The 26,271-nt window shown below is 42.5% G+C and overlaps 1 protein-coding gene across 1 annotated transcript in view; it reads right to left on the bottom strand.

Moving 5' to 3' along the window:
- Window positions 1-26,271, bottom strand: part of ADGRD2 (adhesion G protein-coupled receptor D2) — a 198,456-nt gene that overhangs the window by 164,255 nt on the left and 7,930 nt on the right. Inside the window, exons 4-9 of the mRNA XM_075834574.1 lie at window positions 24,546-24,644; window positions 22,761-22,849; window positions 16,805-17,080; window positions 16,538-16,649; window positions 14,066-14,185; window positions 4,551-4,671 (exon numbers count right to left, since the gene is read on the bottom strand). Of these exons, the coding sequence (XP_075690689.1) occupies window positions 4,551-4,671; window positions 14,066-14,185; window positions 16,538-16,649; window positions 16,805-17,080; window positions 22,761-22,849; window positions 24,546-24,644 (817 nt within the window). The remainder of the gene's footprint in view (window positions 1-4,550; window positions 4,672-14,065; window positions 14,186-16,537; window positions 16,650-16,804; window positions 17,081-22,760; window positions 22,850-24,545; window positions 24,645-26,271) is intronic.

Here is a 26,271-nt window from a genome sequence, read left to right on the forward strand (position 1 = left end):
TTCTCTCTCTTTATATCTCCTTCTCTCTCTTTATATATCTCCTCTCTCTTTATATATCGCCTTCTCTCTCTTTATATATCTCCTCTCTCTTTATATATCGCCTTCTCTCTCTTTATATATCTCCTTCTCTCTCTTTATATATCTCCTCTCTCTTTATATATCTTCCTCTCTCTTTATATATCTCCTTCTCTCTCTTTATATATCTCCTCTCTCTTTATATATCTTCTCTCTCTTTATATCTCCTTCTCTCTCTTTATATCTCCTTCTCTCTCTTTATATATCTCCTCTCTCTTTATATATCGCCTTCTCTCTCTTTATATATCTCCTTCTCTCTCTTTATATATCTCCTCTCTCTTTATATATCCTCCTCTCTCTTTATATATCTTCCTCTCTCTTTATATATCTCCTTCTCTCTCTTTATATATCTCCTCTCTCTTTATATATCCTTCTCTCTCTTTATATATCTCCTTCTCTCTCTTTATATATCTCCTCTCTCTTTATATATCTCCTTCTCTCTCTTTATATATCTCCTCTCTCTTTATATATCGCCTTCTCTCTCTTTATATATCTCCTCTCCCTTTATATATCTACTTCTCTCTCTTTATATATCTTCCTCTCTCTTTATATATCTTCCTCTCTTTATATATCTTCCTCTCTTTATATATCTCCTTCTCTCTCTTTATATATCTCCTCTCTCTTTATATATCTCTCTCTTTATATATCGCCTCCTCTCTCTTTATATATCTCCTCTCTCTTTATATATCGCCTCCTCTCTCTTTATATATCGCCTCCTCTCTCTTTATATATCTTCCTCTCTCTTTATATATCTCCTCTCTCTTTATATATCTTCTCTCTCTTTATATCTCCTTCTCTCTCTTTATATCTCCTTCTCTCTCTTTATATATCTCCTCTCTCTTTATATATCGCCTTCTCTCTCTTTATATATCTCCTCTCTCTTTATATATCTCCTTCTCTCTCTTTATATATCTCCTCTCTCTTTATATATCGCCTTCTCTCTCTTTATGTATCTCCTCTCTCTTTATATATCTCCTTCTCTCGCTTTATATATCTCCTCTCTCTTTATATATCGCCTTCTCTCTCTTTATATATCTCCTCTCTCTTTATATATCATCTCTCTCTTTATATATCTCCTTCTCTCTCTTTATAGCTCCTCTCTTTATATATCTCCTCTCTCTTTATATATCTCCTCTCTCTTTATATATCATCTCTCTCTTTATATATCTCCTTCTCTCTCTTTATATCTCCTCTCTTTTTATATCTCTCTATAAAAAGAATAGGTAAAGGCTGCAAAACAGCGAATGACAGGTTGGTGGATCACGTTTTTGTAGTATTGTCAAGAGCAACCAATCAGAGCTGCTAGTAGCTGTTGCTAGGTAGAGTTAGGTGTTAAGGGAGCGGATTTTTAGGAGAGAATTCAAAAGAAACTGACAATGAAACTGAGGAGAAAGAAAAAGTGAGGAAAATTATATTTTCCTGACAATTATCAGAATATAGAGGATAAACCCCGCAACGGAAAGTGAAAGTTAAACCACAGCTTCCGTTTAGTCACCATTGATATCAATGGTGACGGAAACATGCCTAATGGTTTCCGTTCATCACCATTCCGGCAGGTTTCCGTTTTAACAACGGAATCAATAGCGGAGTCGACTGCGCTATTGATTCCATCGGAAAACCGGAAACCTGCCGGAATGGTGACGAACGGAAACCATTAGCGATGTTTCCATCACCATTGATATCAATGGTGACTAAACGGAAGCTGTGGTTCCACTTTCACTTTCCGTTGCGGGGTTCACCCGATGGAAACCTCCAACGGAACCCCGGAACGGAAAGCAAACGGTGATGTGAACAGGCCCATACAGTATGACTTAGGGCTTGTAATGGAATTTCTGCGTATTCTCCGATCAGAAATTCACATGCGGGGCGTATTTTTCATTGCGAAAAGTGGACTGAATTGCTGTGTTTTTCAGAGGAGATGTCACCATCTCCCATCATTGAGAAAAACGCCGCAAAATGCGCACCATTTTCTGCGGTAAAAAATGCAGGAAATGGTGCGATCTTTTTCCGCAGCGGAATGTCTGCTACTTTCAACAGAATTGCTGCAGAAATTTTCTGCGCCAATTCCATTACATGTGAACAAGCCCTAATTTACTTCAAGAATAGCTTGAATGCATGAAGTCAGTGATAAGTTACCTCAGAAATTGCTTGAGAGGACCAAAATACCTCAAGAATAGTTTGTTTGCATTATTGATTAGATACATGGAAATTATTTGAGGTAAATCATTTTTTGTATATTGCATTCAAGTTACGTCGTAATTGATCATTTAAGTCGTGCATGCAAGCTATTTCAGAGGGAATTTTAAGCGTAGTACACACGTTATTTCTGAGGTAATTTATCATTTACATAGAAGTAAATGGGGAGGAATCCTCCAGCTCACTGATCCTATTTCCGAGCCCGGACAGTGCACGGATCCTCGTGGTGGCACACGAAGATCAAAGCAGAAAAAGAGAAACTTGATCCAGCGCTTGGTTTAAAAGGAAGTAATATTCCAACTTTATTCCAAATATATTAAAAAGTCCATATACAAAGGGGTGGATGCATCAGATAGCAGGCCTGCAAACCCATCGCTGGATCAAGTTTCTCTTTTTCTGCTATCATTTACATAGTAATTATTCTGGTAATGTATTACAGACCTGGTAAACATATTGCAATTCTGAGGAAATTAGCTCTGATGTAGTTGTATTTGTATGGTTTAAAAATATAGTGAGCAGAACAGATCACTTCACACAGACAATAGCATAATTGTGGACCAAGAAATGGTGGTCAGTATACGGAGGTGATCTCCATAATGGAGGTGATCTCACTACATTAAAGGGGTTTGCCCACCAGGGACGTTTATAGCATATCCACAGCTGTTTCCGTAACGGATATTCACTTCTATGGGTGTTAGGAAAACAGCATAGCTCAGCGAGCTACGCAGTTTTCGTAATTTCCAACCATGTAATCAGGAAGTGGCCGAGGAGGCAGCGGGAACAGAGAAAGGTACAACAGGGTTTAGGGAGCCCCGTTCTAGAGATATGTGCGGGTCCCAGAGATGGGACCCGCATCTATCAGATATTTATTGCAAAAACCCTCTTCATTTTACACTTTCTTTTTACCAAATGTTGTGTAAGAAATAGTGAAATATTATTTTACTGAGAAGTGCGTTTAGCTACATAATACAGGGCAATACATAAGAGACAATGTCTGTTTGTCTGTCCTATAGGTTTCTTAAAGGTCCTGACATTGTCGTTCATCTCTATTATCAGCCATTATCACGATCCAATACTATAAAAGCGAATACAGACATTTGCATTTATAATATAGTTGTTTTTATCTGGCAGCAGCAGGTAGTGCACTTTACTAGATGGGGAGGTACAGTGGAGCGGTTTTCCACAGCAACCAATCAGATAACTACTTTAATTATCAAAGGTGCATTTGAAAGAGGAGAGCTGGAATCTGGTTGTTATGTGCAACTGCCTCATTTTTCTTTTACACCAGTTTAGATAAATAATCCCCCATTGCATCTTATTTTTTTAGGCACATACTAGTTTTCTGTCAAATCTTAATGGGGTGGCAGTTGATCTTTCTTACTTCAGTGGGAACCCTTGGACCCACTAAGAGGTTTTGAAAAATGGCAGTGATATTTTTATGTCACATTTCGAAAGTATGTTTCACTTGGCTTCTAAGCCAGCCACTACACCTTCAGGATCTAAACGTAGCAAATTTGAAGTTAACTAAATGTTAACTTCAATTTGCAAAACGTCGCCCAAGAAAACTCCCTCAATTGGCAGAAAGTCTCCAATGGCAGGAGGAAAGCTGCATCTCGAGCGGCAGAGACTCCTCAGCGAACTATTGCCCGATTACAAGCTGATCAAATGCATCATACTGCTGCTCAAACTGCTGAAACTTCTCAGCAAAAGATCAGACAGGTGGCTCTCTGAAGCGCAGAGACTCCTGCCCAAACCCAGTCCAGAAAGCAACCTGATAGAGCATATCATGTTGTTCAGAATGTTTCTTGCATGGACAATTGTATGTTGCCTGCTCCGGAGTAGGAACTGATAAAAATCTTTATGTTCATGCACCTGGCAATAAAATAGTCAATGTTGTTTATCAACAGGCTCTTTCAGAGTCTTATGACTTCATCTCCTACCAGTGTAGTGGTTAGGCATTTAGGAGGTTAAAAATGAAATAAACACTGTGTAACTGCCAGGGTATATAGGGCTACTATTTCCCCGTGTATAAAAACATGAGGGCATGGATTGGCTTCCTGGGCACCCTTGGAACAAATCCAATGAACACACAAAACACACAGAATGACACTTTATATCTGGGCAGCACCGGATACTTAGTTATTGTAATAAACAAAAGTTATGCGGAGACCAAGTTTTCGGAAATATATTAACGCTGCTGATGCTTTTTTAATGCAGCGGATTACCATTTAACTATTGACCATTGTCCTAGGAAAGCAATTGTGACCACAAAAACTCACTTGTATCCTCCATCTGAAATAGATGTATCTCCATGAATGAAGTTTTGACTCTGGTCCCCAAATGAATGTTGAAAAGAGTTTAAACTAGACCACGTATTCATCACAGTAACCTCAGTTTGACCTGAAATGATAAAATAAGATTTTTTGGTGAAAATATATGCACATTACAAAGAAAAATAACAGATTGCTAAAAAAACCACAAATGGGCTTGCAGATCTTTGAGATCTTATATCTATGTATCATGCTGCAGTCAAGGTCTTGGAGAACACATTTTGACAGGGCAAACATTAAAACTTTTGAGTGAATTAGGGCTAGGGACTTCACAATGACATACCGTACATATCATGGTAGAAATTCAGCAATACCAGCATTATATATATATATATTTTTGAATACCATCATAAGATGTATCATATCATTTATTGAAAAACTTAAAAAAAAAAAAATTCCGCCAATTTTCTTTGAGTTTGGTTTTTTGAAACGTAACTGTGCGATGCATATGACATTGTGACTTTATACTGCAGTTCAATACAATTACGGCAATTCCCAATTTATATAGTTTTTTAAAATTTTTACTACTTTCACTAGATAAAAACCGTTTGTTAAAAAAAAAAAAAAAATAATCGAAGAGCTGTGCGTTACCATATTCTAAGACCCATAACTTATTTTTCTGTCAGTGGAGCGGTGTGAGTGCTTGTTTTTTGCCGGGCGAGAAGTAGTTTTTATTGGTACTTTTTTACTTCTGTTTTTTTAAATATATTACAGAATTATTTTTTGTAGTCCTACTAGAGGTCATGTGATTATTTGATCAATACACACTGCAAACATTTTGTTTTGCAGCGTATTGTCCTGTCAGCTTTAACCTATATTAAGCCACTGTCTGGGCCTAATAGGAGCACTTAGATGGCAGACCTGGGCCCTTAATTAAGCCACAAGATACCATGACAACTCAATGGCACCCCTTAAATCGCATTGCGGGAGGCCGATGAAGTGACAGAGGACCTTTGCGGTTAACCACTTCGATGCTGCAGTCACTATTGAACGTGACACTGAAGTGGTTAGATTACAAGGATCACCGTTACCTTTAGAGCAGTGTGTTAGCTGTAATATACAGCCGACAACCCAGGCGTATGAAGCGGACTCAGCTTCTGATTACACTCCATAGATCACCTGCAGCATTCGCCATAAATATAAAGAAAATGTCGCCAAGGGGTTAAAATGGTCTCATAGACCTTATTCACATATTGGAGATTTGGTCAGTATAGCTTACAAATATTAATGTAAAATACTGGTCAATGTGTGAATGAGGCCTTTGAAACTCGTTTTCAAATAATAGAGGGGATTTTTAGCGAAAATTAGGAACTTACAACTGGCCAAAGCGTAGAGGAATTTCTAAGAGCGTCTCTCACTATTGAGGACATGGAATGTGTAATGGCAGGAAGGAGGTGAAGGGAAAGTGAGCCCTAATCTACCCACCGCCCTGTCCCTGCCTACTTGCAACGACCCGCCCTAGGCGACGAGGTACAACTGGGCGGCGGTCCCTACGCTGGCTAAGTGCACAGGAAGACAAACAGGGAACACGCAAGGGAAGGGGCAGTAGCCACGGAACGCCACGAGGAAACGGGGCGGCGAACGAACAGTCAGGACCAGGACGAAGTGAGTACACCCGAGCAGGCACGGAGAGAGAAGCAAGCCAGGGCAAGCAAGCAGGTCAAGCAGAACTGCAGCAAGGCAGAAGCACGGCAGAAGCAGGCTGGAGCAAGCAGCAGTGGGGCCAGGAATCCAAAAGAATTACAAGCACTGAGGGAGAGCACAGGGCAGGTAATAAAGGGCAGGGGGCGGAGCTAACTCCGAGAGACCAGGCCGCGATAGGCTCTCCCACTAATGAGCCTGCCACCCTGGTTGGTGGGAGATGGTGTCAGTCGAGCAGGTCTGGCCTCAGGTGTGGATTGATTAATCCCAGGAGTATAGCTAGATAAAGTACCTGGCAGATCCCTAACAGTACTCCCCCTTTTATGAGGGGCCACCGGACCCTTACTAAGGGGACCCGGTTTAGTGGGGAAGAGGAGGTGGAACCTCCTGATCAATACCCCAGCGTGAACATCACGGGCAGGTACCCAAGTCCTCTCCTCCGGCCCGTATCCTCTCCAATGGACCAGGTACTGGAGGGAGCCCTGGACCATCCTACTGTCCATAATCTTGGCCACCTCGAATTCCACCCCCTCAGGGGTGAGAACGGGAACAGGAGGTATCCTCGAGGGGGACCAGGACGGGGAGCAGCGTTTAAGGAGGGAGGCATGGAAGACGTCATGTATGCGAAAGGATGGGGGTAGCTCCAGATGGAAGGATACAGGGTTGAGGACTTCAATGATCTTATAAGGTCCAATAAATCGGGGAGCAAACTTCCTGGACGGGACCTCAAGGCGCAAGTTCCTGGACGACAACCAGACCAAATCCCCGACGACAAACCGGGGGTTAGCAGAACGTCTACTATCCGCCTGAATCTTTTGTGCGCTCTGGGACGCCTCTAGGTTCTTCTGAACCTGGGCCCAGACAGTGCACAGTTCCCGATGAACCTCCTCTACCTCAGGATTATTGGAACAACCAGGGGAGACGGAGGAGAACCTTGGGTTAAACCCGAAATTACAGAAAAACGGGGAGACCCCTGACGAGTTACTGACCCGGTTATTCAGGGAAAATTCAGCAAGGGGAAGGAATGAGACCCAATCGAATTGACAGTCAGAGATGAAACACCTTAAATATTGTTCCAGGGATTGGTTGGTCCTTTCCGTTTGGCCATTAGTTTCGGGATGGAAGGCGGAGGAGAAGGACAGATCAATCTCCAACTTTTTACAAAAAGCTCTCCAAAATAAGGAAACAAATTGTACCCCTCTGTCCGAAACGATATTGACTGGGGCCCCATGGAGACGCAGGATGTGTTTCACAAACAAAGAAGCTAACGTCTTGGCGTTAGGTAGCTTCTTAAGGGGCACGAAGTGGCACATCTTGCTGAAGCGGTCGACTACCACCCACACCACCGACTTGCCCTGAGATGGAGGCAAATCGGTGATAAAATCCATGGAGATATGGGTCCAAGGTCTCTGGGGAATGGGCAAGGAACGTAGTAGGCCCGCAGGTCGGGACCTAGGGGTTTTGGACCTAGCGCAAACCTCACAAGCGGCGACGTAAGCCCTAACATCTTTAGGCAACCCAGGCCACCAATAGTTTCTGGTAATGAGGTGTTTGGTGCCCAAGATGCCAGGATGACCAGATAGAGCGGAGTCATGGTTTTCCCTGAGTACCCTCAGCCGGTATTGCAGGGGAACAAACAGTTTGTCCCCAGGGACGTTCCCGGGAGCTGCACCCTGATCAGCCGCGATATCAGAAGCTAAATCAGAATCCGTGGCAGAGACGATTATACCAGGGGGTAAAATACAAGCGGGATCCTTCTCGGAAGGAGGATTGGCCATGAAACTACGTGACAGAGCGTCAGCCTTAATATTCTTGGACCCAGCCCTATAGGTAACCAAGAAATTAAATCTGGTAAAGAATAGTGCCCACCGAGCTTGTCTAGGATTAAGCCTCCGGGCCGATTCTAGGAAAACCAGATTCTTGTGATCCGTAAGGACCGTTACCTGGTGTCTGGCCCCCTCCAGGAAGTGCCGCCACTCCTCAAAAGCCCATTTAATGGCTAGAAGTTCGCGGTTACCAATATCATAGTTACTCTCCGTGGGCGAAAACTTCCTAGAGAAGTAAGCACAGGGGCGGAGATGGGTGAGGGAGCTGGTACCCTGGGACAAGACGGCCCCCACTCCCACCTCGGAAGCGTCAACCTCCACAATAAATGGCTCCTCTTGGTTGGGCTGAATCAGCACGGGGGCCGAGATAAAGCACTTCTTGAGAGTCTCAAAGGCCTGGACGGCCTCAGGGGGCCAATGGAGGACATCGGCACCCTTGCGGGTAAGGTCCGTAAGAGGCTTAGCGACGACCGAGAAGTTGGCAATAAATCTCCTGTAATAGTTGGCGAACCCTAAAAAACACTGTAACGCCTTAAGGGAGGCAGGTTGGACCCATTCCGCCACAGCTTGAACCTTGGCAGGGTCCATGCGGAATTCATGAGGAGTGAGGATTTGCCCTAAAAATGGTATCTCCTGTACCCCAAAGACACATTTTTCAGTCTTAGCAAACAGATTATTCTCCCGAAGGACCTGGAGCACCTTCCTGACATGCTCCACGTGGGAGGACCAGTCCTTGGAAAACACCAGTATGTCATCAAGGTACACAACAAGAAAATTACCCAGGTACTCTCTCAGGATTTCATTAATAAAATTCTGGAAGACAGCAGGGGCATTACACAACCCAAAGGGCATGACCAGGTATTCGAAATGACCCTCGGGTGTGTTGAACGCAGTTTTCCACTCATCCCCCTCTTTGATGCGGATAAGGTTATATGCCCCCCGTAGATCGAACTTAGAAAACCATTGGGCTCCCTGAACCTGATTAAAAAGATCCGGAATCAAAGGAAGTGGGTACTGGTTCCTTACGGTGACCTTATTCAGGTTACGATAATCAATGCACGGCCTAAGACCACCATCCTTCTTCCCCACGAAGAAGAAGCCAGCACCTACAGGAGAAGTCGAGGGGCGAATGAAACCCTTGGCCAGGCATTCTTGGATATACACCCTCATCGCTTCACGTTCAGGACATGAAAGATTAAATATCCTACCCTTAGGAAGCTTGGCACCAGGCACCAAATCGATAGCGCAATCGTAATCTCTATGGGGGGGCAACACCTCGGAGGCCTCCTTAGAAAACACATCGGCGAAGTCCTGAACAAACTCAGGAAGCGTGTTTACCTCCTCCCGGGGAGAAATAGAGTTAACAGAAAGACATGACATAAGACATTCATTACCCCATTTGGTGAGATCCCCAGTATTCCAATCAAATGTGGGATTATGCAACTGCAACCAGGGAAGACCTAATACCAGATCAGACGATAATCCCTGCATCACCAGTACAGAGCACTGCTCCAAATGCATGGAGCCAACCAGGAGTTCAAAAACAGGAGTATGCTGAGTAAAATAACCATTAGCAAGGGGGGTTGAGTCGATTCCTACTACAGGGATGGGATAAGGTAAATCAATACAAGGCATCTTTAGAGACATAGCAAAATCCACAGACATGATATTAGCAGATGAGCCAGAATCCACGAAAGCACTGCCCGTGGCAGACCGGCCAGCAAACGAGACCTGAAAGGGAAGCAAAATTTTATTGCGTTTCACATTAACGGGAAATACCTGTGCGCCCAAGTGACCTCCCCGATGATCACTTAGGCGCGGAAGTTTTCCGGCTTCTTATTCTTGCGCCTGGGACAGGTGTTCAGTAGATGCTTGTCGTCCCCACAGTAGAAGCAGAGACCATTCATTCTGCGAAACTCTCTACGTTGTCGAGGGGACATGGAGGCCCCGAGTTGCATAGGTACCTCCGAGTCCTCCGTGGAGGGGCGAGGAGACGGGACCTCGGGGGGAATCGCAGAAAAGTCAGAGGGGAGCACACTGAAGCGTTCTAGCTGACGTTCCCTGAGACGTCGGTCAAGTCGTACTGCTAGGGCCATAACCTGGTCAAGGGAGTCAGGCGAGGGGTAGCTAACCAGCAGATCCTTCAGGGCGTCAGATAATCCTAACCTAAACTGGCACCTTAGGGCCGGATCGTTCCACTGAGAAGCTACGCACCACTTCCTAAAATCAGAACAGTATTCCTCAACCGGTCTCCTACCCTGACGTAAGGTCACCAGCTGACTCTCGGCTAAAGCAGTCCTGTCAGTCTCGTCGTAAATGAGTCCGAGGGCAGAGAAAAAACGATCAACAGAGGAAAGTTCAGGGGCGTCAGGAGCCAAGGAGAAGGCCCACTCTTGGGGCCCTTCCTGGAGTCGGGATATGATGATACCCACCCGCTGGTTCTCGGAACCTGAGGAGTGGGGTTTTAGGCGGAAATACAGTCTGCAACTCTCCCGGAAGGAGAGAAACGTCTTACGGTCCCCTGAAAACCGGTCAGGTAACTTGAGGTCGGGTTCTAGAGGTGAGGTGAGGGGTACTACTAAAGCAGCGTCACCCTGATTGACCCTTTGGGCCAGGGCCTGGACCTGTAGGGAGAGGCCCTGCATCTGCTGGGTCAGGGTCTCAAGGGGGTCCATGATAGCGTCAGCGTAGGAGAAATGGTAGACTAGGTAAGGGCTTGTAATTATGTAATGGCAGGAAGGAGGTGAAGGGAAAGTGAGCCCTAATCTACCCACCGCCCTGTCCCTGCCTACTTGCAACGACCCGCCCTAGGCGACGAGGTACAACTGGGCGGCGGTCCCTACGCTGGCTAAGTGCACAGGAAGACAAACAGGGAACACGCAAGGGAAGGGGCAGTAGCCACGGAACGCCACGAGGAAACGGGGCGGCGAACGAACAGTCAGGACCAGGACGAAGTGAGTACACCCGAGCAGGCACGGAGACAGAAGCAAGCCAGGGCAAGCAAGCAGGTCAAGCAGAACTGCAGCAAGGCAGAAGCACGGCAGAAGCAGGCTGGAGCAAGCAGCAGTGGGGCCAGGAATCCAAAAGAATTACAAGCACTGAGGGAGAGCACAGGGCAGTTAATAAAGGGCAGGGGGCGGAGCTAACTCCGAGAGACCAGGCCGCGATAGGCTCTCCCACTCCTGAGCCTGCCACCCTGGTTGGTGGGAGATGGTGTCAGTCGAGCAGGTCTGGCCTCAGGTGTGGATTGATTAATCCCAGGAGTATAGCTAGATGAAGTACCTGGCAGATCCCTAACAGAATGTCTGTACATTACACCGACAACCCATTGATTTCAAATGGGCACCATAGTTCGGTTTGTCTCTCCTGTTGTTAAAGCAGAATGAAAACACTTGCTGCTATATTACCCCCGCAGATTAGGCTTTATTCATACTGCATTTGAAATGTACGTTCAAAGTGAACGCGCCCAGCGCATATGGTAAACGTGTCCGTAGGGCCCCATTGACCAGATGTAAACCAAATGTTTTCTTACAGGGGATTACTGGGCCTGGCGGCAGTGAGACTTCCTACCACTTGCAAATCTTTTGGGGGGGCTTCTTCTATTGTCCAAAGTGGGTAACCTTTTTAAGAAGAAGGGTTTAACCCCTTCCCGACATTTGACGTATCCATACGTCATAGCCGGGTAGGGGAAGTATGGAACGGGCTCACGGTGTGAACCCGCTCCATATGATGTGGGTGACGGCTATATGTTACAGCTGTCACTTCACAGTAACGAGAGGGAGGTCCCGCTAGTTTAACCCATTAAATTCCGCGGTCAATAGTGACCGCGGCATTTAAATTGTTAGAAAGAGGGGGGCGACCCCCTCTAGCAGCTCATCGCACCCCCTGCAATGCAATCAGGGAATTGGAGGACTAATAAAAAAAGTTAACATTTGTAAAATAAAGTTTTTTTTTTATGTAAAAAAAATAATTTTAATTAAAAGTTCAAAAAAAAACCTTTTCCCATTTTCCCCCTAGAGCACCGTAAAAGTCTGAACTATTACAATATCATTATTTAACCCGCACGGTGTACGACGTAAAAAAAAATGTGTAAACGCCAGAATTGCTATTTTTTTGGTCACCTCATTTCCCACAAAAATTGGGAAAAAAAAGTGATCAAAACGTCACATGAACCCCAAAATTGTATAATTAAAAACTACAGCTTATCCCACAAGAAATAAGCCCTCCTAACACTTAACCGGCGGAAGAAATAAAAAACATATGGCTCTCAGAATAAATTAAATTATTTAACACTTAGTTTTTTACTCGTAAAAGTAGTGAAATATAGAAAAAACTATATATATATATCCTTGATCCTGAGGAAGGTGAGAGCTCAGCCGAAAACTACACGGGGGGAACTTGTTAATGATCTCAAGGCAGCTGGGACCACAGTCACCAAGAAAACCATTGGTAACACATTACGCTGTAATGGATTAAAATCCTGCAGTGCCCGCAAGGTCCCCCTGCTCAAGAAGGCACATGTACAGGCCCGTCTGAAGTTTGCAAATGAACATCTGGATGATTCTTAGAGTGATTGGGAGAAGGTGCTGTGGTCAGATGAGACTAAAATTGAGCTCTTTGGCATTAACTCAACTCGCCGTGTTTGGAGGAAGAGTAATGCTGCCTATGACCCAAAGAACACCGTCCCCACTGTCAAGCATGGAGGTGGAAACATTATGTTTTGGGGGTGTTTCTCTGCTAAGGGCACAGGACAACTTCACCGCATCAATGGGAGAATGGATGGAGCCATGTACCGTCAAATCCTGAGTGACAACCTCCTTCCCTCCACCAGGACATTAAAAATGGCTCGTGGCTGGGTCTTCCAGCACGACAATTACCCGAAACATATAGCCAAGGCAACAAAGGAGTGGCTCAAAAAGAAGCACATTAAGGTCATGGAGTGGCCTAGCCAGTCTCCAGACATTAATCCCATCGAAAACTTATGGAGGGAGCTGAAGATCCGAGTTGCCAAGCGACAGCCTCGAAATCTTAATGATTTACAGATGATCTGCAAAGAGGAGTGGGCCAAAATTCCATCTAACATGTGTGCAAACCTCATCATCAACTACAAAAAAACGTCTGACTGCTGTGCTTGCCAACAAGGGTTTTGCAACCAAGTATTAAGTCTTGTTTGCCAAAGGGATCAAATACTTATTTCTCTGTGCACAATGCAAATAAATATATTTAATTTTGACTATGTGATTTTCTTTTTTTTTTTTTATATAATCTATCTCTCACTGGTAAAGTTAACCTAGCCTAAAAATTCTAGACTGTTCATGTCTTTGACAGTGGGCAAACTTACAAAATCAGCAAGGGATCAAATACTTATTTCCTCCACTGTATATACATATATATGTATATATTTGGTATCGCCAAAATCGTATTGACCCGCAGAATAAAGTTAACATGTATTAATTGCACAGTGAATTTCGTAAAAGCGAAGCGCAAAAACAATGGAGGAATCGCTGTTTTTTCATTTTCTACCCCACAAATAATTTTTTTCCAGTTTCCTAGTACATTATATGGCACAATAAACGGTGCTACGAAAAACTACAAATCGTCCCGCAAAAATCAAGCCCTCATAGTACTATATTGACGGAAAAATAGAAAAATTGAAAAATAAAAAAGTTATGGCTTTTGGAAGGTGGGGAGGAAAAAACAAAAATTTTAATCTGAAAGTTGTTTACGACGGGAAGGGGTTAAAAGGTTCTTATTCATTCATTATACAACATTATTAATATTTATTTTGGCAGAATTTTTTTTCATACTACAGGCAAAAACGCTTATAACCAAGACAACATCAAACACAAGACTGTAAGAGAAATTAGTTAAAAAAACCAAAACCTCTTTAATTCATTATATTTGGTTGTGTCTGTGTTCCCTAATGTTCAGTTACTTTTAGAATGGTTACATTTTTTTCCCCCACTCTGCTCAAAATCAAATTAGTGCAAAACTTACCTTCTTCTATAATTTTCTTTAGGTCCTCCCCAAGAACTTCTATTTCATCCACTCTTTCGGTGGTATGTACTTTGTAAATATGTCTGTCAGCATTTAGATCCACCTGACTCACTGAAATTTCTAGGGAAGATAAGTCACTTATGAATGTCACACTTAATACACATACAATCTGGACCTTTATATTTAATTAAACTGATCGCACCTAATCAATTGCTATGTTTTTATATGCTCAGATGCATCAATTTCTCAATAGTAATTTTGTAATGTATTTATATTTACTTGTAAATAAGAATGGTTTAAAAATTAAAACGGAAGTTTAGGTCCTTCCCAGAAGTGATCGCACAATGAATCCTCTGCAAACCTCGCCCCCCCCCCCCCCCCCTTTACCTGTAAAGCTGACTACTGCTAAAGCTACCCTCAAGGCAGCAAAAACTTCACTTTTACCCAATAAAAGGTGAAAGGCTCGACCAATTATGCAATGGATGGTAGGAAGGTGACAGGAGATGACAAAAATAATAAATACTCAGACTCGAAGAAAGAAGACAATACATATTGTCTTGTGAATCAATAGCAATATTTATACACATTTTTCAGATTAGCCAAAAGCACTGGGCAAAAACAGTGGCATAAAAGTGAAATATTTTCTACAACGCCTCACTAATAGTCCGTTTTAATATCCCCTATCACAGATGCACCATGTGGGAGATTTATGAAGACTGTCTAAGAGAAAGCCTGTCTTTGTTGCCCATAGCAACAATAAAACCAGCTTTAATTTTTCTACAGCACTATAAGGAATAAATGCTGCGCTGTAATAATTTGCCATGGGCAGCAGAGACAGGTTCTCTCTTAGACAGTTTTCATAGATCTCTCCAATTTCTAGGGTTCCATTCGCTACACACACAAAATGAACTGTGAGTATCAAATTGAGGCTGCTCACCTCAAGGTAGTACAGTCCTGGCCAAAAGTTTGAGACTGACACAAATTTTAGTTTTCACAAAGTTTGCTGTTTCAGTTTTCGTAGTGGCAATTTGCATTAACTCTAGATTGTTACGAAGAGTGATCAGATGAATTGCAATTAATTTCAAAGTCATTCCTTGCCATGCTAACAATTTCAGCGATCTTCTCGTTAGCTCAGGAGAAAGTGTTAAGGACAAAATTAGAGGAGCAGACCAGTTACTTTAAAAAGGGGATGGTACTTGAAATCATTGTCTTCTTCTGTTAACCATGGTTACCTCCAAGGAAACACATGCAGTCATCAATGCTTTGCATCAAAAGGGCTTTACAGGAAAAGAAATTGCTGCTTGTAAGATTGCCCCTAAATAAACCATTTATTAGATCATCAAGAATTTCAAGGAGAGCAGTTCAATTGCTGCAAAGAAAATCCAGCAAGTGCCAGGACCGTCTCCTAAAGACGATTCAGCTATGGGATCAGTTTAACATCAGTGCAGAGCTTGCTCAGGAATGGCAGCAGGCAGGTGTCAGTGCATCTACACGCACAGTGAGGCGAATGATTTTGGAGGCTGGCCGGGTGTCAAGAAGAGCAGCAAAGAATCCACTTGTCTCCAAGAAAAACCATCAAGGACAGACTGACCCTCTTTAGGAAGTATAGGGATTGGACTGCAGGGGACTGGGGTAAAGTGATTTTATCTGACGGTTGGGACATCTGGAAGAATGATTGTCAGGAGAAGAAAAGGTGAGCGCTACCATGAGTCCGGTGTCATGCCAACAGTAAAGCATACTGAGACCATTCGTGTGTGGGGTTGCTTTTCATCCAAGGGCTCACTCACAATTTTGTCTAAGAACACTTTCATGAATTAAGAATAGTATCTAAACATCCTCCAAGAGCAACTTCTCTCAACGATCCAGGAGCAAATTGGTGATTAATAATGCATTTTCCAGCAAGATGGAGCACCATATCACAAGGCAAAAGTGATAACTAAGTGGCTCAATGAACAAAACATTGAAAATTTGGGCCCACGGTCAGAAAACTCCCCAGATCTCAATCCCATTGAGAACCTGTGGTCAATCCTCAAAAAGCAGGTGGACAAACAAAAACACAGACATTGTGATAAACTCCAAGCACTGATTAGGCAAGAATGGGTTGAAATCAGTCAGGATTAGGCCCAGAAGCTGATATCCAGCTTGCCAGGCCGAATTGAAGAAGTCTTGAAAAAGAAGGGTCAACACTGTAAATATTGAGTAGTTGCATAAACTTGATGGATTTGTCCACAGAATTGTAAAAACTTATGAAATTATTATAATTGTACTTTTAGTATATCATAGAAACATCTGACTAAAAGATCTAAAACCACTGAAGCAGCAAACTTTGTGAAAACCAAAATTTGTGTCCGTCTCAAAACTGTTGGCTAGGACTGTAGTGCCACTATTATGTAACACAAAATGCCGTCCATTATACGCTATCAAAATGCTTCAATTTAATATGCATATACAGTAATAAAATAATACACTGACCAATGTTCTTGTGATGTATGAAGACTTCAATTTTCTCATCAGAGAGAAGTTGGACAAATTTACAAGCCATTTTCTCCACAGTTTGAATGATTGCCATTGGTCCTTTGATAATCTAAAAATGCAAAGAAAAATTCCACAGATATTTCCAATTACTGTAGTTAAAACAGCTTGCTCTATTCTCATGTATTTTTGTCACAATAACCAAAATACTGTTTACAATAATACCAAAATAAAATTATTTAAAAAAAAAAAAGAAAATAAAACTACCGGATTGACTTCTGACCAGACTTCTGGGTCATGTTGCTCAAGAAGCTCCCCAGTGACCATAACAAAATGGTGACTCAGTTCTTCTAATTCTTCTTTGCTGCTGCTGTGCACATCCACATCAGCTACTTCCTTCAGAAACTGGATGACACCTAGAACATCCACTGAGCTCAGGGAACTTTCTTCCATTTCCAGTCCTTTTTCAATGGCCTGAAGGCATGCCAAAGCCTCAGGTGCATTAAACTGGGTAATGTCACTAGTAAGAAGGTCTTCAGAAATCTAAAGCAAAGTATATAATCAAACCTAATGAATATTACATTCATACAGACATAGCAATCTTTAACTTGACTCTTGGAGGCTAATTTATCAACCTTTCTACGATAGTAGAAAAGTTGCAAAAGGGCCAAAGTGTCGAAATGTAGGTGCAAATTGTGACTTTTGGCCTTTTAGCACAACCATCACCACTTTTGTAGGAACGGGGTGTGGCTTCGGAAAAGTGAGCTTGACAAATTTATTATAATTTACACCAGAAAACTGTCATAATTTATAATGGAAAACTTTGAGCCTCTACCTTGCCTCCCCACAATCAGACTACCGCCTAGGGCCCCAATTGTATAGTTAAATAAAGAAAAATAAAATGAAAAATATATTTTTTTAATAATACTCTGTAACCTGCGCTCTTCTCTTCTCCGTGTCCCCTGATCATTACAGCAAGGCTCATACAACATACTGTCGCCAGGCAGCATCAGGACATTTTTATGCGACGCAGCACTGATGACGTTGAAGTGCTGCGTCGCATATAAGGTCCTGACGCTGCTAGTCGTCAGGATCTTGTATGAGCTGTGCCAGAATGATGAAGTGACTGGGAGGGGAGAAAAGTGGTGAGGTATGTGTTTTTATTTTATTGCCAATGTGGGAGAAATGTATGGCACATGGCAGCGGTCGTTGCGCCAGACTTGTGACGCGTTGCCTGGACGAAAAGTACAACACATTTATGAAGTATAAATATGTTGGTTTACTCCAACTTTTCTTACTATTAAGACTGGCATATCAAACGCCCGTCTTAATAAATTGCACCCTTAATCCGTTAAATACCTTGAGGAAAGAAACTTTAGCTTGACTTTTTCAATTGCCTTTATTGTGTGATATCACGCTGCAATAAGTTATCAGAGTCAAGTGAAACTTTGCTACATTTTTACATGAAAAAAAAGATGCAAAAAAAAGCATCCAATGCCTTAGAAACATGAATTTACTGCGCCCATATATTGTTGTTTTTTTCAGTTTTTAAATGGGGTTATCGTATCATGACAACCCCTTTTAAAATGAAGCCAGGCTATCAATCAGCTGATCATTGCAGGTCCAGGTTCTGAAACCCCCGACCATTAGAAGAAGTTGTGGCTAGTCATACATTTGTATTATATAGTGGTATTACCTGCAAAGCGGCAACTGCTGGTAGGTAGCAGGTCTGGCTTATAGTGGGGGAAGGGGTCCCAAGTAGTAAATCCCCGTCTATGACGTCCATATACCCTAATAATGCATATGGAAAGGAGTTGTCTTAGGGAGACATCTCCTTTAAATTTGTGCATGACTAAGGGTATGTTTACACGGCAGCCTCCGTTACGGCTGAAATGACGGAGCTGTTTTCTCCTGTTGTTGTATGGTGCTGTGCCGTATATAGGTCTTGCTCAGTTCTGCAGCTATAAGGGTATGTGCACACGATAACGACCATTACGTCTGAAATTACGGAGCTGTTTTCAGGAGAAAACAGCTCCTGAATAATTTCAGACGTAATTGCTCGTACTCGCGTTTTGCGAGGCGTCAATTACGGGCGTAATTTGGAGCTGTTCTTCATTGGATTCAATGAAAAACTGCTCAAATTACGCCCCAAGAAGTGTCCTGCACTTCTTTGCCGAGGCAGTCATTTTACGCGTCGTCTTTTGACAGCGACGCATAAAATTAAAGGTCGTCGGCACAGTAAGTTGACAAACCCATTGAAAGCAATGGGCAGATGTTTGCCTCGTTTACGCCTGAAAATAGGTCGTGTGAACCCAGCCTAAGGGTGTCACACGCAGAAAATTTTATTGCATTAGTTTCTGAGACTGAAAATATAAGTTCCATTCATCTAAGGGCATGACCACACATGGCGGAATTCCTCCGCAACTGTCCGCATCAATGCCGCACCTAATCCGGGTTGCGGATTACGGCTGCGGATCTGCACAAAATGTGCAGAAAATTGATGCGGACTAGCTGCTGCGGACTGCGGGAAAAGTGCTTCCCTTCTCCCTATCAGTGCAGGATAGAGAGAAGGGACAGCACTTTCCCTAGTGATAGTAAAAGAAATTCATACTTACCGCCCGTTGTCTTTATGGCGCGTCCCTCCTTCGGCATCCAGCCCGACCTCCCTGGATGACGCGCCAGTCCATGTGACCGCTGCAGCCTGTGCTTGGCCTGTGATTGGCTGCAGCCGTCACTTACACTGAAACGTCATCCTGGGAGGCCGGACTGGAGACAGAAACAGGGAGTTCTCGGTAAGTACGAACTTCATTTTTTTTTACAGATACATGTATATTGGGATCGGTAGTCACTGTCCCGGGTGCAGAAACAGTTACTGCCGATCGCTTAACTCTTTCAGCACCCTGGACAGTGACTATTTACTGACGTCTCCTAGCAACGCTCCCGTCATTACGGGAGCCCCATTGACTTCCTCAGTCTGGCTGTAGACCTAGAAATACATAGGTCCAGCCAGAATGAAGAAATGTCAAGTTAAAAAAGCAAGACGCATCCGCAGCACACATGACATGTGCATGACAGCTGCGGACTTCATTGCGGAACTTTGAATCTCCATTGAAGTCAATGGAGAAATTCCGCCATGAGTCCGCCACTGCTCCGCAACAGACAGAGCATGCTGCGGACACCAAATTCCGCTCCGCAGCCTATGCTCCGCAGCGGAATTGTACGCATCGTGTAAACGAACACTGCTAAATTAAAGTGAAAGTCAATGGAGAAACGGCTCCGCTGCGGAATAACGCTGCGGAGTGTCCGCAGCGGAATTTAAGTGAAATTCCGCCATGTGTGAACCCGCCCTAAAGGGTGTTGTTTCTGCAGCAGGTGCATGGATTTCAGAAGAATGGAACTGAATTTCAGTCGCAGAAATTTCTGACACAAAATCTGCTGTATGTGACTGAAAATCTGCAGCATGCTCTAATTTCAGTGCGCAAAATGTTCAGCAGCATATGGATGCCTAGAACAGTCTTCTGCCCAAAAATCTGAACGGAATATTCACAACAAATCCACTACGTGTGCTGGAGGGTTGAAGAGGGTACAATCCCGACCGAGTTTATGCAACTTGTGGGCTCATGAGGGCTGGATCAAAGTTGGTGGAGGCAAAATATTACGTGTGTATTTTCCAATTGCTTGGAATATAGGAAACATACTAAAATATATATATATATATATATATATATATATATATATATATATATACATATATTTATACAGTGAAGGAAATAAGCATTTGATCCCTTGCTGATTTTGTAAGCTTGTCCACTGTCAAAGACATGAAAAGTCTAGAATTTTTAGGCTAGGTTAATTTTACCAGTGAGAGATAGATTACATTAAAAAAAAAATCACATTGTCAAAATTATATATATTTATTTGCATTGTGCACAGAGAAATAAGTATTTGATGCCTTTGGCAAACAAGACTTAATACTTGGTGGCAAAACCCTTGTTTGCAAGCACAGCAGTCAGACGTTTTTTGTAGTTGATGATGAGGTTTGCACACATGATAGATGGAATTTTGGCCCACTCCTCTTTGCAAATCATCTGTAAATCATTAAGATTTCGAGGCTGTCACTTGGCAACTCGGATCTTCAGCTCCCTCCATAAATTTTCAATGGGATTAAGGTCTGGAGACTGGCTAGGCCACTCCATGACCTTAATGTGCTTCTTTTTGAGCCACTCCTTTGTTGCCTTGGCTGTATGTTTCGGGTCATTGTCGTGCTGGAAGACCCAGCCACGAGCCATTTTTAATGTCCTGGTGGAGGGAAGGAGGTTGTCACTCAGGATTTGGGTCATAGGCAGCATTTCTCTTCCTCCAAACACGGCGAGTAGAGTTAATGCCAAAGAGCTCAATTTTAGTCTCATCTGACCACAGCACCTTCTCCCAATCACTCTCAGAATCATCCAGATGTTCATTTCCAAACTTCAGACGGGCCTGTACATGTGCCTTCTTGAGCAGGGGGACCTTGCGGGCACTGCAGGATTTTAATCCATTACGCCGTAATGTGTTACCAATGGTTTTCTTGATGATTGTGGTCCCAGCTGCCTTGAGATCATTAACAAGTTCCCCCCGTGTAGTTTTCGGCTGAGCTCTCACCTTCCTCAGGATCAAGGATACCCCACGAGGTGAGATTTTGCATGGAGCCGCAGATCGATGTTGATTGACAGTCATTTTATATGTCTTCCATTTTCTTACTATTGCACCAACAGTTGTCTCCTTCTCACCCAGCATCTTACTTATGGTTTTGTAGCCCATTCCAGCCTTGTGCAGGTCTATGATCTTGTCCCTGACATCCTTAGAAAGCTCTTTGGTCTTGCCCATGTTTTAGAGGTTAGAGTCAGACTGATTCATTGAGTCTGTGGACAGGAGTCTTTTATACAGGTGACCATGTAAGACAGCTGTCTTTAATGCAGGCACCAAGTTGATTTGGAGCATGTAACTGGTCTGGAGGAGGCTGAACTCTTAATGGTTGGTAGGGGATCAAATACTTATTTCTCTGTGCACAATGCAAATAAATATATATAATTTTGACAATGTGATTTTCTTTTTTTTTTAATATATAATCTATCTCTCACTGGTAAAATTAACCTAGCCTAAAAACTCTAGACTGTTCATGTCTTTGACAGTGGGCAAACTTACAAAATCAGCAAGGGATCAAATACTTATTTCCTTCACTGTATATATTTTTCCTATTTTTTTCCTCTGTCTGACAACTCCTGTTAATGTAATCATGATAGTGGTGTATTTTTACATCTTATTTATTTTGCCATATATAGTGGTATACTTAATCATAGTTCAGAGGAAATCTAACATGGGCCAAGTTGGTGGTGGTGTCATTGGTGCAATGACCTTCTAAATGCACAAAAATATAATGCTAGATGCATGATATGCCAATGAATATAGCTTTAATAGTTCATATCATGTAACAGTGGCATGTCAAGCCATTGACAGACAGGCGGGTGTGGCTATGTGCACTGCTTTGATTAATATTTTGGCGCTGTAATCTGTGCAAAACAAAAAATCCATAACTCACTTTTAGGGTTTCTCATTACACACTCTACATGCTGGGGAATTTGCACTTACTACTAACATACTAATGTACAGAAGTAAGGGTATGTGCACACGCTAGCTGTCATTTACGGCTGAAATGACAGACTGTTTTCAGGAGAAAACAGCTGCCTCGTTTCAGCCGTAATTCCTTCTCTTCGCATTTTGCGAGGCTTGTCTGACAGCTGTAAATTTTGAGCTGTGCTTCATTGAGTTCAATGAAGTACGGCTTAAATTACGTCTGAAAGAAGTGTCCTGCACTTCTTTTGACGAGGCTGTATTTTTACGCGTTGTCGTTTGACAGCTGTCAAACGACGACGCTTAAATGACAGGTTGTCTGCACAGTACGTCGGCAAACCCATTCAAATGAATGGGCAGATGTTTGCCGACATATTGTAGCCCTATTTTCAGGCGTAAAATGAGACATAAAACGCCTCGTTTACGTCTGAAAATAGGTCGTGTGAACCCAGCCTAACAGTCGCACCTGGGCCCTGGTGTCTCTGTACATAAGATCACACCAGTAATATATATGGCACATGAAAGTATGGGGGCTCTTTTACAGATTTTACTTTGGGACCCAGGGGTCTTAGGTTACGCCTCTGAGTAACTACAAGCATTAACCACAACTCACCACACTGCGGTTTGCAATCATATTCACTCTGCTAGCAAAGGTTTGTGCACCACTCACTGTTTTGGTATTTTGCAATAAATTATAGACTTCTGGGGAAACAAAAAACAAATTACAGTAAATCAATGTCATATGTGGTCTTTCAAATCAGAACCATACCTAAATGTCATTCTCTATGTAGTACCCAAAACCTATAGAATCGAATCATCTAAACCCACATCCAGTGCAAACACATTTTTTTTTTTTAATACCAAAAATTGTAGATCTTTGACACACCTTCAATTCAGGCTGGAAACTATAGAACAGTTGACCCAAATTTTTTTAGAATACAAAAATTGGGTGGTCTAATAAAACACCTACACTCCTCGTACTTTAGGGACGCCATTTGTCTGAAAAAATTCTACAGATAAAAAAAACTAATAATCCCAGACAACATGCAGTTGGTTGCAAAAACCTATGCACTAAAAAAAATGCCCTTAAAAAATCAATAAAACCTGTTTACATAAAAAATAAAATGACGGAGTTCTTCTGAACATGCATGAGGAGGGAAGTGGTTACATTTTAGTGTGACTCGATTGTGTAGCCTAAAAAAACCTTATATACACAACAGGGCTTATATACACAACAGGAATATATCGGCCGTGTGACGGAAGTTTTTTAATGACCATCACTCGGCTAAATTAAAATCAATGAACGTCTATGGGACTATTCACACAACCGTTTTTTTAAAGGATTGTGTGAACGGCCCGTGAAAAAGTAGGACATCCTATTTTTGCCCGTATCCCTCAATAGACTTGTCTATGAGGGAAAAACTTGAAGAACAAGAAGCGAAAACGCCACAAGTATAATGAGAAAATACAAATTTTATTAGGACATACAACACAAAATTACATATGTTAAAATACAAGGGGATCTAAAAAAGAACAGTGTGGGTTGTATCACAGAATAAATCTAGGGTGTCCTGCGAAAAATGGGTTCCTTAGCTCTGATGTGCGTAGCAATGACCAAAAAAATAGTCCTGTGCAGACGACCAGTAATTTACGCGTCGTCGTTTGACAGCTGTCAAACGACGACGCGTAAATTGACTGCCTCGGCAAAAAAGTGCAGGGCACTTCTTTGCAACATAATTTGAGCCGTTCTTCATTCAACTCAATGAAGAGCAGCTCAAGATTTACGAGCTTCTCAGACGCCTCGCATAATACGAGGAGGAGCTTTTACGGCTGAAACGAGGCAGCTGTTTTCTCCTGAAAACAGTCTGTCATTTCAGCCGTAAAAGCCAGCTAGCGTGTGCACATACCCTATGTCTACAACCTACCATTTAGACATTCGACTATTTTTTTGGTCATTGCTACGCACATCAGAGCTAAGGAACCCATTTGTCGCAGGACACCCTAGATTTATTCTGTGATACAACCCACACTGTTCTTTTTTAGATCCCCTTGAATTTTAACATATGTAATTTTGTGTTGTATGTCCTAATAAAATTTGTATTTTCTCAATATACTTGTGGCGTTTTGTTTTCTTGTTCTTCAAGTTTTTCCAGTATATATGAGGCTTGCCTTGATATAAATATAGAGTGGAGGTGCTTAGACACTTGATAGTGGCACCTAACCCGTTATTTAACCTGCTGAGTCTCTATATTTAAATTTGTCTATGAGGGATCCGTGAAAAAGGGTCCCGCATGGGTGCAAATCGGCCGTGACAAACGCCCATTCGTGTGAATACGGAACAATCAATCAACTACCCTGGCCAGCATGGCCAAAACATTTAAATGATCTGTAATTTTACCCTTTTTGTGGTAGCAAACAAATGGTAATTCAGCCCAACACGTTGTGTAGTTGGTGTCACCGTCATGGTTTTGCAGAATTCGACATTTTGCAGAATCTCCTACAGTATATGCAGTAAGAAAAGAATAAAAAAGTCTGAGAATCTGAAGCGGTCAATAAACAAGTACATCAAAGTCATAAACTAAAGTTCAAGCAGTTGCTGCATGCATTTTTTTTTTTGTGCCAAATATAAGGGTATGTTCACACGGCCAAATTACGGACGTAATTCGGGCGTTTTACGCCTGGAATTACGTCCAAAATTACGGCTTGAAAGCGTTGACAAACATCTGCCCATTGAAAGCAATGGGCTGACGTTTGTCTGTTCACACGAGGCGTATATTTACGCGTCGCTGTCAAAAGACGGCGCGTAAATAGACGCCCGCGCCAAAGAAGTGTCATGTCACTTCTTCAGAGGTAAATGGAGCCGTTTTCCATGGACTCCATGGAAAACCGGCTCCAGTTACGTCCGTAATGGACGCGGCGTTCAAGCGCCTGCACATGCCGTTACGGCTGAAATGACGGGGCTATTTTCTCCTGGAAACAGCCCTGTAATTTCGGCCGTTATGGACGCTGCCGTGTGAACATACCCTAAAGCTCTATACTTCTTCTTTTTTTGGCACAAAAGAAAAGTAAAGCATCCTGCAACTGCTCCAAAACTCCACTGTTTGAACCCAAATTTATTACAAAAGATTTTCAATTATGACTTTCTTCCATGATATCATTTGCAAATAAATCGCTATAAAACAGTGAATAGTTATCAAGTAAAAGTGTAATTTATACATTAGTCACCAACCATCTTTGTATACAGTGAAGGAAATAAGTATTTGATCCCTTGCTGATTTTGTAAGTTTGCCCGCTGTCAAAGACATGAACAGTCTAGAATTTTTAGGCTAGGTTAATTTTACCAGTGAGAGATAGATTATATATAAAAAAAAAAAGAAAATCACATAGTCAAAATTATATATATTTATTTGCATTGTGCACAGATAAATAAGTATTTGATCCCCTACCAACCATTAAGAGTTCAGCCTCCTCCAGACCAGTTACACGCTCCAAATCAACTTGGTGCCTGCATTAAAGACAGCTGTCTTAAATGGTCACCTGTATAAAAGACTCCTGTCCACAGACTCAATTAATCAGTCTGACTGTAACCTCTACAACATGGGCAAGACCAAAGAGCTTTCTAAGGATGTCAGGGACAAGATCATAGACCTGCACAAGGCTGGAATGGACTACAAAACCATAAGTAAGACGCTGGGTGAGAAGGAGACAACTGTTGGTGCAATAGTAAGAAAATGGAAGACATCCAAAATTACTGTCAATCGACATCGATCTGGGGCTCCATGCAAAATCTCACCTCGTGGGGTATCCTTGATCCTGAGGAAGGTGAGAGCTCAGCCGAAAACTACACGGGGGGAACTTGTCAATGATCTCAAGGCAGCTGGGACCACAGTCACCAAGAAAACCATTGGTAACACATTAAGCCGTAATGGATTAAAATACTGCAGTTCCCGCAAGGTCCCCCTGCTCAAGAAGGCACATGTACAGGCCCGTCTGAAGTTTGCAAATGAACATCTGGATGATTCTGAGAGTGATTGGGAGAAGGTGCTATGGTCAGATGAGACTAAAATTGAGCTCTTTGGCATTAACTCAACTCGCCGTGTTTGGAGGAAGAGAAATGCTGCCTA

This window comes from Rhinoderma darwinii, chromosome 8 (assembly GCF_050947455.1).
Source record: "Rhinoderma darwinii isolate aRhiDar2 chromosome 8, aRhiDar2.hap1, whole genome shotgun sequence".
Taxonomy (NCBI): domain Eukaryota; kingdom Metazoa; phylum Chordata; class Amphibia; order Anura; family Rhinodermatidae; genus Rhinoderma; species Rhinoderma darwinii.